Here is a 12,871-nt window from a genome sequence, read left to right as displayed (position 1 = left end):
CATTACCTGTAACGAATAGATGAATTTTTTGTGGAAAATCCAAATACATGTTTACCATTGTTTTTCTTGAAAATCTGTGGATCCTCTGAGGTGCTGTTATTGACCCAATGTTTTTTTAAATTAATTTCCTGCTGATGTAATGTCAGTGTTACTAGGATGTACAACACCCATATAAGCAGAAGTGAAACAAGCATCTGAATATCAAAATGGAGGCTGTGCTTAACAACACGTATGAGATCAGTTTCCAGTAGTACATATTTGCATTATGTTTCAGAACGTACAATTTTTAATGATGAGCATCACAGCATGTTTTATCTCTATAAGCAGATAATAAATGTGATTTTCTTAAAATAGGAATTTCTTAATGTGAGGAAAATACACATGCATGTTTGTTTTTGGTAGATTTGATACACTGCATTCCCAATTTTAGGGCTTAGCTACTTGAAAGAAAGAATAGGAGAGGTTCAACAATAAGAGAGCCTCAAGATGTTCTGTTCTGCCAGAAGCCATTTAATCTAATCATTTTGGCGTTGTGCTCAGGCTAGTTACGAGGGGCAGAGTGGGTAGTAGAGATAATTTGGGAGGGAAATGCTGCACAAAGTAGCTTGGGAATTGCTATTTTACTGTAATCACATGATCCAAGGCTCTGCTTCATTAAGATACTGAAGCATACATATGTAATGCAAGGCATAAATGTTTTGTATTGTACGCCTATTTAAACACGTGAGCAGGACGCAATATTAAGTAAAAATGCCTAGAGGAGCTGCTGAGTTAAGGCCTACTAATTATAATACTTGCATAGTTGCTGCTGTTGATATCTCGTATGTCATAAGCTTACTTTTCCTTTGTGATCCAAAATTTGAATTTAAAATAGTAAGTGGGATGATTTTCTAGTTTTGTGTTTTGGAAATGTCTTTTATATTATGGATTTATTAAGGAGAAGTTACCCAGACCTAGATAAACCTGCTTTTCACTGGCTTGTAGGCAACAGCAGCAAATAAATGGGTGTGCTGCCAACAGCATTTGCTCTGATGGGTAATCTTCTTTCTTAGATTTTCTATTTCCAGTGAAAACAGAATGTCTTGGTTTGTCTCTGTCACACCTTATTACCTATGAGGGCAGTGGGTCGAGACAGCAATAACAAAAAGCATGTGATGGGTCTGACGGTGTCTTTCCAACCATTGGAAAAAGAGCCTTACGGCTAACTTGAAGTACAAGAAAGATGAGAATGTCTTTATTTCTGAGGTTTATATGGGCAGGATCATGTAGATGGTGGTTATTACTTGTGGGTTAACGTAGCATAAATTTGAGAGCAAATATTAAAAAAAAAAAAAAAAAAGCAAAGAAACAAAAGGCATGTGAAAAAGAAGTTGAGCCAGCTGTGTGTATGTTAGCTTGTCCATTGACACTCTTTAAGAGTGTTTTGATGCCAGTTCATAATCAAATGCAAGGGAATTCCATCAAGCATTCCTGAAGTGTTCTGCTGTAAGGAATTTCACATGTGAATGGAAGTGAATAAATGGGATATAAGAAATGTGATTAAACAGGCAGATTCAGCCAGGGAAGAGTAGAAACTATTGCCTGAAGTGACTAGCTATAAACACATGGTTATATTAAAGATAGGGCAGAGATTTATGGTGACATTTTTCCTACTTGTCTAGGAGTGATATATGGACTGGAAGGCATTAAAACTGCCATCCCCTAAATTTGGGGAGAATTTAATTGGTCCCTCCTTTATATTACAAGAAACTGACTTTTCCAAAGTAACGATCAATCTAGCGTTCAAACGGAATTATCTTGACTGACCTTCACTCCCTTTTCCATATGAATCTCTCATTTTGTCTATATCGAGGTTGTCTAAGATAATCTTGTTCAGTGATTTTCATCTTTTTTTTTTTTATAACACCCCGCAGTATGGTATGGCACCCTTTCTTCACTTTGAAGAATAAATGCAGAAGTAGAAATAGAAAGCTGAGCTCACATGCTGAAGCTGAGCTGGCATAAATGCTGGGTGGTTCCAGCACTGGTTGTTGGCTCTTTCAAAGTTCACTTTTCCTAAGTTAAATGAGTGGATTCTGTCCAACAAGTCCAGTGGATTCAGCGTGTCATGAGATAGAGCAGGGAAGGGTGTTGGTTTGTCATATCTGAAACCTTCTTTAGCAATGCTTTTCAGAACAAAGAGGTGGTATCAAATGCTATCAGTGTGTTACCAGTGGCAGAGAGAGAACACCTTTTCACAGGTGTTCTAGCTTCAGTCCTTTGGTCTTGAAAGGAAGCTAAGCCTGAGGAAACTCTTTAGTAGCCTACTCCTTTTATTGGCACTTGGTAATAAAATACTGCATTGTCTGTAACAAGAAGAGGCATTAGGCACACCGTTCACATTGCTTTTTAACAAGGTACCTGTTCAAGGAAGGTATTTGAAGAAGAAACCAATGAAGAAACAAATGCTTTATATGAAGTAACTTTCCTTTCAGAGTACAGTAATAAATAGTAATAGTGTCTAAGTTAAGTTATTAATATACTGAATCATGGGTTTGGACTGGTTATTACCTGAAAAAAGATAACTTTACTGGGTCTGATCTAGGTTACTTCACCTTCTGTAAAGCTGAATTGAATGTTTTTTAATAATCCTTTTGACTGTTCCAGTGGCATCTGAAGAAACTAGTGAGTGACCTGAGAAGAAGTAGCACTGGCTTAAGAAGGGGCTTTGTTGCTTATCAACCCAGGCATGCTCAGCTGGAAGATTAATTTATTTAAAAATAAAACCCCACAGTTTTCCATTTGGTCTATAGTTGAAATGAAGTCGGAGGGGTCCCTTTCAAGAGTTGACTTCGAGGTCTTTGTTTCTGCATCTTTCTTCCCAGCTCCTCCATTGCAGGAGTATGTACAGCTATTTAGGGACTCATCTGCCTGCTGCCACTGAAGCTTACAATCATGCCTGTTGATCAACTTACACCAGTTGATAGAGAGTGGGAGTGGTTGGCTATTTGTGGTGGGGACTTCATTCCATTCCTGCCAGAACCTGAAGTCTCTATCGTGCTGAAGTAATTGACCTATTCTAAATTTGGCCAAAAAAAAAGGGCAATTTTCTAGGTAAATACTTGCCTAAGTAACAATTTCTTGCTCATCTGCTGGTGTCTTGTGAGGCTGATGTCTGACATCCATTAGGTAAAACAGTTTAACTCCCCCACCCCGATAATTAAAAATGGAATATTTACAGTTGTATTTGCTGGAGTGGTTGCTTCAGTGTTCTAATGCTTCTGGTGAAGCACTGCAGAATGCTACTTAAAGCATAGCTTTCTTCTGGCATCTAGAACTTTATAAAAGGTTTTGGCTAGTTTTCACTGTTACACAGCTTAGTTTCTTCTTTTCAAGTTCCAGTTCAAAATTTTACTAATTTTAATTTTGGTTTTGCAGTTTGTCTTTCTAAGACATCCTTTCTTCCAAGCTTTTGCAAGAAGGGCATGGTATTCGTATGAAATTAAATCTGATAATTAAAAAAACAAGTCTTAGGAAATCCATCAAGTAAGCTGAAGCTATGATGTTAAATAATTATTTTCATCTGACATCTGTTTTGGGCTATCCCATTTAAATTTGAGGCGTTTAGTTTACATGTTGTAAAATCAATGTAGTTTAAAATGGTACTTCCACTGTTCTATTTTTGATATGAAAAACTTGAATTGGAAACTGACAGATTTAAGTTAGTGCAGGAATTAGAGCTATTTATGTAGCAATCTTATGTAAACAGTTTGCTTTCAGCATGCAAGAATTACATTCCCTATTTTCTCATCATTTTCAAAGGAAATTAATAAATTGTGGAAGAATTAGATGATCATAGTTGTGTTTCACAATCTTGCTTATAACAGCATATAGCAAATTAACTCACTTCAAGTGTAAGAAAGTTTGTATAACTTTAATTAGTCTTTTTTAATGCAGTATCTGCTGCTGTGGTATAGAATTGCATTTTTTTCTTTGAATTCTAGAAAAGATTGAATCTTAATATGCATCCTCAATGTCTGTGGTTGATGCACTTCTCTGCTCTCTGTATTCCAAAACAGCTCACAGCCTAATTCACTTCCGTGCAGCCCATGGTGGCAAGGTGCATGTATATTGCCCTTAAGTGAATATTTTGTCATGTAGGTTGAGTGTCTGGTGATGCAAATTTAAGGAGGTCAATCTGAGTTACTTTAGGCTCAGCCATCCTGAGGATGTTCATAAAATAATAGTTACCTGGTTTCAGGTACCCGTTCCTCACTTGTTTTTCAAAGATCCTTCTCACATGAAGCAAGAGGAAAACTCCCTCACGCCTGTAGGGATGGATGCATAGGAAGTATCTGTGAAGTCAGAGGCAAGGGATTTTATTTTCAGTACTGCTTTAACTTAAAAAGAAGGCTGGCAACCCATTTTCTGTTTTTGTGCAATCTCATGACTGTAAGTCCCTTGCTTCAGGTTCTGTATGGTTTTGTTGCCTTCTGACCTTCTTCACAGGATTGCATACTTTGGTTCTGATCTCTCAAGCTAACTCATTAGTGCATCTGGCTCATAAAAAGCATCTGAAGTTTCTAAGAAGGACACTGCCAGTCTTTTTGTAATGCCAGGAGTGCTCACCAAGAGCACTCATTACTGAATGAAAATTATCTTAATCTGTTGATTAGGATCTTTTGATCTGTTACTGAGTATTTATTTTAGTAGGTTTTTTGTTGTTGTTGTTTTTTTTACATTTTCCTGATTTATTGTCAGTGGAAAGCATTTCATTCTCATCTAGTGACAGAACTATTATTTCACTTTAAAGCCAAATATGTAACAGAAATTGTACAGTTCTGCCTTTCTTAATTGCTGATGACAGTTTTGTCACTTGATTCTAGTAGCATTCTAGTTCTCTTAGTTAGGAATATTTGACCCAGAATTCAGTGTCCTCCTGCTTTCCTTACCTATTTGTGCAGTTCCTGGCTTCTGTACTGAGTATGGTGAACTCTTCTTCCCCCTTGGTAGCAATCCCCTCTTAAATTTTCAACAACAGAAAATAAGGAAAAAAATAGGGGCATGCTATAGCAGATACTACCCTTCAAAACGAACCCAAAATCTTGAGACACTGTAGACAGTGTATCTTTGAAGAACTGAAGTTGCTGTAGGGTAAGTAAGTGTTCTTTGATGCATAATTTGTGCTACGATAGCACTGGTATAAGTTGGTGTAGAATAATGCATGGGATCACTTGGAAATACATATGCTATGTTGAATTTCTTGCAAGAGATCTGTAGCTCTGTTTTTAATCATTTTGCTGGTACTGCTTCAATATTCAGTACTGTGAGGTCCTGCTCTTAGGCTTGTATACAACTTGTACACAAGTTGTTTTCCTTAGAAGCTTAAAGTGTGATTTTGCTCTGTTGAAACTAGATGACAGTCTTTCTTCTGAGCTGAGCTTCACTAGTATTTCAAGATGACATTTCACAGTGTGTTTTCTATTCTCCTTTTAAGTTATGACATAGCTTAAATTCAAACAACTTTTGAGGGGCAAATCAAAATAGAAATCATTCACCTAGTTGAATTTCCTGTCTGAATGACTTGGACAGCTGTCCAATTAGATAGGGTTTAATCTAGATAGGAATTAGGCTAGAAGAAGGTTACTTTGGATGGGAATGAACAAAGGCAGTATCTAAGAAATCTTTATTGAAGCTTCCTCACATCCACAGATGAAAGCAAGATAAATCAAGACGTTGAGGGCATGAATGGTGGTTGCTCTGTAGAGAGAACAGTGAAAGCCAAATGAACAAGATGGAAAGAAAATGGGAATTCACATGTGTTTTCTTTTCTTGAGAAGAGGGGTGGGAAAGGAAGTATCTATGTGGAAAAATAAATGAATAGGCATGACTGATTACAAGACATTGAAACTGTAGACAGACAATTTGTGATGCTGTGAGGAAATTGGTGTGAAGGTATGTGCAACGCTGATACAGATCTGTTTTCAGTTGAACAACCATATTCCTGCTTCTCAGATCAGGAACTTGTAAATCTTAGTTGAGTTAAATGGCAGGGTGGTTTTCAGCGTCTAGGAAAAGAAGCTAAACTGGAAGCCCACAGTTTGGAGACAGTTACAGGTAATTCCAAGAGGACCTTGCTGTGACAGTCTGCAGAGGCAGATAGATCCCAAAATTGTGGTGGTGGTGGTGAAGTGTACAAATGAAGAGGTTTTGCACTGCATCTTCACCCCTTCTTGTTTTATATCTGTTTTTATGACTATTGGGTAAACCAATAACTTTTCTCAGAGATGAACAAAATGGTATTTTCTTAAAGTCCCACTTGAAACAGGCCAAGATAGAATATGAAGTTTTTCTTTGCTGTTTTGATTCAGTTTAAGTACTGCATTCATCTGATACCTGATGAGGTGAGTAAGTGACCTGGCTGTATCAGTGGGCAGCGGTAATTCTTTCCACGCTAAATTGTAGCTGAAATACATTCAAGAACAGTTCAGCTGCATTTTTACCTGCATAGTTTCATCCTATCAGTTAAACTTCTCTGAAGCACTGAAAATGAATCTTCTAGTTATTACTTTTATTCACCAAATACACTTAAACTTGGTCTGTGTTGAAGCCAGCTCTGGTATTTCTCTGATTAGGGAATGGTTGCTTTGGAACAATTATGCACCAGGATACCAGTTTGCATCCTTTTGAGAAAAGGAAATGCTAAACCAAATCTAGCTCATTAAGATAGCAAGAATTCATTTGAAATAGGAGCTTTGAATTTCCCTTTCATACTTAGGACTAGGTCTTGAACGTAATGAAGAAGTAAGGACATACAGAAACTTGGAAGCACGGAAATAAAATAGTACTAAAGCAAATGTGACCTTCATTTTGCCTGTGTTTAATTGGTAGAGAATGAAAGTTGCCTCAAATTTATCAGTGCTTGTCATGGCATTCGGGATTATGTTAAAAAGAAAAAAAAAGGTTTTAGTCCCAATTTTTTGCAGAGCATGTGTGAAACCTAGTACTGAATTAGAATGGAACACATCCAGAGGAACACCAAGGGAGAAACATGGTGTCGTTGCTATCTATATGAATTTGCGTAATCTGCAGTTGCATTGCATTTGAGAAGACTCTTAACTTTTGCTCTTCCCAATGCTTTCTCCCTTCTACCTCTTCGTTTCATTCCAATGTCTAAATTACACCCCCTTCTCCCACAAAATAGTGATGGGATTTACCCTTACCTCTTGCAATAATGTAGAATCTGCTCAGAGAGCAGCAGCCTCATTGCTGCTAAGGATCGTATTAAGGCTGTCTGATTCACTGCGGGATTTGATGAGATCCACTCTCACCTAGACTACACGATGAAATGGGAATTGGGAATAGTGATACTGATGGAAACAAAGTGGGTCATGAAGGGATTGTGAAGTCTGTGTACCTCCTCAGTTCTTGTCCAGCTCTGTCTGCAGTTGTCCACTGTCCACACAGGTCCCTCGCTCAGGAGCAGAGCAGTTCCATGTTGCATACGTAATGGAGAACTGACAGGCTTCGGAATGTTCAGTTTATTCCGAGCTTGACCATACCACCTGTGCGCTAGGTTTGGAGTGTTTTTGGTGTTTTGATCGTCTTTTTATCTAGAATATCGGTGCGCATGTTCAGATACCCCCCAAAAACCAGAGAAGTTGTTAGAAGTGAGGCCCATAGCTAGAAGGAGAATGCACAGACAGTTGTCTTCTTTGTCACTGGTTATTGCAGATGTGATTTGTCCATATAATGTGGGTATGGGGAAACAGAAATTGCGTTACATGGAATGTCTGACTTCAGTAGTGGTGTTAGCACAGTTCCATCCCTGATGTGATCCTTTCTACTTCACTGGGCTATGTTGGTATCTCTTCATAAGTATGTGTATGTAGTGCTAGCTGGATTCAATTACTGACTTTTGTATCTAATGTTAGTAAGATGATGATGAAATTACCTTCTTAATACAATGTTTTATTTGATTAGCATTACTTCAACTCTTACTTTAGATGAAAACCTTGTGGAACATTTGATCAGTCAAAGAATTTTAACCGTGGTACCTACCATAGCCAGCCCTAAAGAACTGCTTGGAGATTTTTTTTTTTTTTTTGATTTATTTTGATTTTTTTTTGTGGCACATCTACACAAGGCTGAATTGTCCTGTGCTGGCAGCTTTATCACTTTGCTGTGTTTGAATTCCTATTGAGTGCCCAGTTGCGTAAGAGTCAATGAGGCTTTTGCCTTTTTCTAAAGATGCTGTAAGTGAATATATTGATATGCTTAATAGTATATCTTCTTTCTTCTTCTGGTAGTTGGAGCCCTGAAAAAATGTGATGTTTCTGAGGTACGTATAGGCAGGTCTTTATTTTTTTCTGTTCATTTAATAGCAAAATTTATACCTTTCATGTGAAAGACGCTTAGGTCGCTGTCTGAAATTTTGAGCTTCTTACTGTAGCAGTAAAGCTCAATTAGTGTGCAGGTGACTTTGGACAGTGCAAAAGCTTACTGCAGTACTTCTGCTGATGTTACTATATGCATAGAATCAGCAAAAGTAAGCGTGCTAGTTTTTGGATTCCTACAGCTCAGACTAGCTTTTTTTTTTTTTTCCTTCAGTCTAGTTTCTAGCATTTCCTTTTGCATCTAAAACAGTTAATAATCTAGATTTCCTTGGTTCTGACCTGTAATTGTATCCCAAAAGGAGTGATTTCCTCAAGTTAAATAATTCTCAAGTTATGTCAGCAATGTCAGGACAATCCCATGAGTGGTTATAGATGTAGCCAAAAGGAAGGCAGACTATGGTGTTGGGAAAGAGTGGACTGACACCTTATTAGCACCAAGAGATTTTTAGTGTAGCTGCATCCTTTGTCTCTAAACGCATGCTGGGCATCATTTGGAAGGTAGACCAGGTACTTACTACTCTTTACATGTTTTACCATTAATTTATTTCCTGATCTTTACTGGGAGAAGTCGCCAATTGTGATCTGGCCCAGTAGAGTTTTTCATATGTTTTGCTATGCAATTTGTTTAGCTTCCTCTTCATTATAGAGGTAGTAGCTGAAGCACTAACTCCTTAAAAGAATTTAGAATTGCCACAGTGCTCACTTAAGGTTTCGGGGTTTGGGTGTTGTGCTGAGGATGAACACCTACATTTCAGAGAGTCAATTACGCAGAGAAATCAGTCGCTAAATGCATCCAGGAGGGACACAGTTTTTACTTTGAAGCTTCAAGGGAAAAAAAAAAAAAAAAAAAAAAAAACACTTTTGATGGCTTGTTTATTAGTTTGTGCCAGTGGCTAATCATTTTCTCTGAAAAAAAAAATATCCAAACTAGAGTGCTGAATCTAAGAGGGAGCTGGGGTTCAGCTTTCTAAAATGCTGTACAGAAACTGTCTTTTTTATAAATACTGATTTTCAGACTTCCAATTCATGGGGAATTCAGAGTAGTGTCTGGAGGGAAAAAACGTTCCCGTTAAAATGTGAAGTTGTTGAAATAGTTGTCTCACAGTGTACTGTGATACTATTGTTGGTTCTTGGATTAGACTGAATGAATGCTGTGTAGCTTTGTGTGGCTGCCCAGAAAGAGCGCTCAAAGCAACAGCTGATAGATGCTCATTACCTGCTGGTGGTATTGTGTGTAATATGCAGCACTTATTCTCTGAGTTTGGTCTAACTGCTTATTTCCACATGACTGTTTTAAAAGCTGTGTGATGTTTATGTTCAGTTTATGAGGACAGTGATGGTAGAAAATAGAGCTTTTACTTGAGGGTAGTCCTCTACCTTTTAGTTGGAGGTAGTACTTCCAACAGATGCTTAGCACTGAATGTTCACATTGGACACTAAGTTTTGCCTAATAGGTTTGCGGTTTGGACTTTGCTTTTCAACCTGTGCTTTAGGTGAGATGAAAGAGTGGTAGAAGATTCCATCTTCTTCCTAAAACGTGTACTGTTTAAGGGGCATGTAGACGCTTCTTTGGAAAGGGAGGTAGAGTACACATACTTGTGAATGCGTATCCTGTGAGTTGAGACTTGAGACGTTTATTCTGCTTTCATGAAAGTACAAGGACCTATTTGACTACCAGCTCAAAATAACCTTAAATTAGTTTGGGTTTTGTTTACTTCTTTCTAATACCGAACATTGTTCCCTGAATTTTTTCTTCTCTCTGAATAGTTTAAGGGAAAAAAAAAAGACAAATTTGAGATGAGAAGGGGAAGAGGGAACAAAGGAGTGAGTTTTTTTTTATTGTATTTCTTAGTCTGTCTTAGGTTGAAACCTTTAATTTATTATAGTATTTCATTTGTTATTGTGCATACTGAAAAAATCCTGAAGATCATCTAGAAAGGATGTTTCTACTATGTGTCACATTAATTGAGAAACCCTCTGGGAATATAAATGGATACTCAGGATCATTTGAAACATGTGTTTACATTTTTTTTTTTTTTCAACCTCTTGTTCCTCATTTTTTCCTATCTTTCAAGCAGCCAAAATCTTCCAGGTGACAGCATTCACTACCAAGAATGGTTCAAACTTGAAGTTTAATACTTTGTTACAGCATGTCTTCAACTTTGAATTGTGTAGTAAGATAAACTTTTTAAATACCATACAGGTTATAAGGGCACAGAAGCAATGTCAGTATGCACTAAAGTATGTTGACTTTTGACTGACACAGTGCTCTCAACAGTAAAAAAGATTTGATCATAATGGTTTCCTTCTCTGTATTTAATGGGCTACTTATGGATCTGTCTTTGTTCTTTTCCTCAGATATTAGGATTAAAGAAGAGGAGCCTGATCCAGAAGAGTGGCAGCTTAGTGGTGATTCTACACTGAATACCAATGATCTAACGCATTTGAGAGTACAGGTGGTAGATGAGGAAGGGGACCAACCACATCAAGAAGGAAAAAGACTGCGACGAGTAGCTTGTACATGCCCCAACTGCAAAGAAGGTGGTGGAAGGTATGTAACTTTCAGTGTCATATAATGCATGTAATAATGAAAACAAATAATGAGTGAGGAAAAAAGGAGCCTTAGTTAATAACAGTTGGCTATAAAAAGAGAAAACTATGGGCTTATGCAAAAGAGCTTATGTGCTAAAGGACAGCCACCTTTATTTCTGGGCTTGCAGATGGAAGGGGAAATTATTCCATCCTCTGTGAGTTACTCCATTAAGATTAATTGGAAAAATCTGGAGTTAGATGCCACCTAGTACAAGTGAGGGGAGTAGAACATTGCTCTAAATAATATGAAAATTAAATATTTTGGAATATGCGCATCTGTGATTGGCTTCCTATCATATGTCAAGGACTTGATTAAATGCTGTATTCCTGCATTTCCTCACTGATTGAGCTTTTTTTTCCAGTTTGATTGCTTTGGAGTGTTCTAAAAATACAGTTATCCTGGTTTTCCTTTTTGCTAGGTTCCTAAGAAAAACAAGGTTTGTATAATAACCCTAAATTTAAAATTTTTAATTGACTGATTGTTTTAGTCAAATTTAGTGTAAATATGGCAAATGCAAAGATACTAAGTTTCTATTCGTATAAGACGTCAGGGCTGCATACAAAGGTTTTATTTTATATTAAAACACTTCTGTAATTGTGATATTTGAAATGATAGAAGAGGGAAATGGGGATAATAGACTGAATATTTTCACTTGCAAAAGGCAGCCTAACTTTGTGTTAATATAACTACACAAAGACTTTATTACACAGAAATTTGCCCATTTTGATAATACTTTGTTCTCTGAAGTGGAAGTCTTATTTATGTGGGAACTATAGTGTAAATTACTGAGTTCTGTTTCAAGAACCTGTCGGTGTTCCATGGCTTTAAGAGTTGTAAACAAGTACTGGCTAAATTCATATATTGTCCAGCCTTTTGAGCTTTTTTTGCTCTAAGTTCCAGATACCTTCATTGTAAGCACAAGGAGATAATATTTTGGTCTGCTTAGGCAAATAAAAGCTTTTTTTTTTTTTTTTTTAAGACAAAAAAAAACACTTCATGTGTTTTCATCACAAATGAAGCTATTGATAATATCTGTTACAGTCATATAGCATCTTTGTAAGTCAGCTTTTTCTTAAATTCCTGCATGTAGTCCACTGAAAACCTGGCTCGGTAAGCCTTGGCTGTGCCATGATTTGCCCAAAGGACAGCCTGGATTGAGATTTGCTTCAGTCTAGGAGAAAACTCTTAGAATGTTACAGGCAATGACTGTACTCTTATAAAGTTCCTCTTCTTCGTGCTCTATTCCAGCCTGCAGTGGCTTTAATTTAAAGGCATCTTTACTCTAAACTTTACTCTTACTCCGAAGTGAAGTTGCTATAACACCAAATCGTAAGGTTGAAGCCCAAGAAAGAGAGTCTTACTGAGTGACGGTTTTGAGAAAGTGTGGAGAATGGTGTACATAATCTGACTGAAACTCTGTTTGGAACTGAGGAAGGAGTTGAGGTCAGAGCTAGGGTAGAGGTGAGATGGGTGTGAATCTGAACTCCACAGTTAAGGGAAGGACTGGGATACATCAAACATGCAAAGTAAGGAGAAAAGTAGGACAGGAAGTCAGGATGTGAGAATTAGGACTGGAATAGAAACAGGATAGCGAAGGAGACAATGGTAGGAATGGTAGTGAAACTGAAAAAGAGTGAAAGTGCCTACAGTTGCTAGAGCAACGTTTCCACCAGAATGTAAAATGCCTTCAGAGTCTAGCAAAAAGCAATAAACCCACCATAGGAATGTTTTCCTTCTCACTCTGATACGCATGGATAATGTTCTGTAGCTGTTCCATTGGCTCATTTATCTCTAGTGCTGTAATGCAGAGTTTTATTTTGTCTTTCAACTCTGCTGATGACTTTAAGTTTCAGTCAATAGGACGTTTGCTTCCATAAATTTCTTCATATAGCAATCAGAATTT

At 37.4% G+C, this 12,871-nt stretch overlaps 1 protein-coding gene across 2 annotated transcripts in view; it reads left to right on the top strand.

Annotated features, from left to right (window-relative positions):
- Nucleotides 1–12,871, top strand: part of SP3 (Sp3 transcription factor) — a 35,826-nt gene that overhangs the window by 14,107 nt on the left and 8,848 nt on the right. For both annotated transcript variants that reach the window (XM_038181777.2, XM_038181776.2), the window contains one exon: nt 10,734–10,926. In XM_038181777.2, the coding sequence (XP_038037705.1) occupies nt 10,734–10,926 (193 nt within the window). The remainder of the gene's footprint in view (nt 1–10,733; nt 10,927–12,871) is intronic.

Source organism: Anas platyrhynchos, chromosome 7 (assembly GCF_047663525.1).
Source record: "Anas platyrhynchos isolate ZD024472 breed Pekin duck chromosome 7, IASCAAS_PekinDuck_T2T, whole genome shotgun sequence".
Lineage (NCBI taxonomy): Eukaryota > Metazoa > Chordata > Aves > Anseriformes > Anatidae > Anas > Anas platyrhynchos.
Note: the sequence above shows the minus strand (reverse complement) of the source record. Positions and strands in the feature narration are given on the sequence as shown.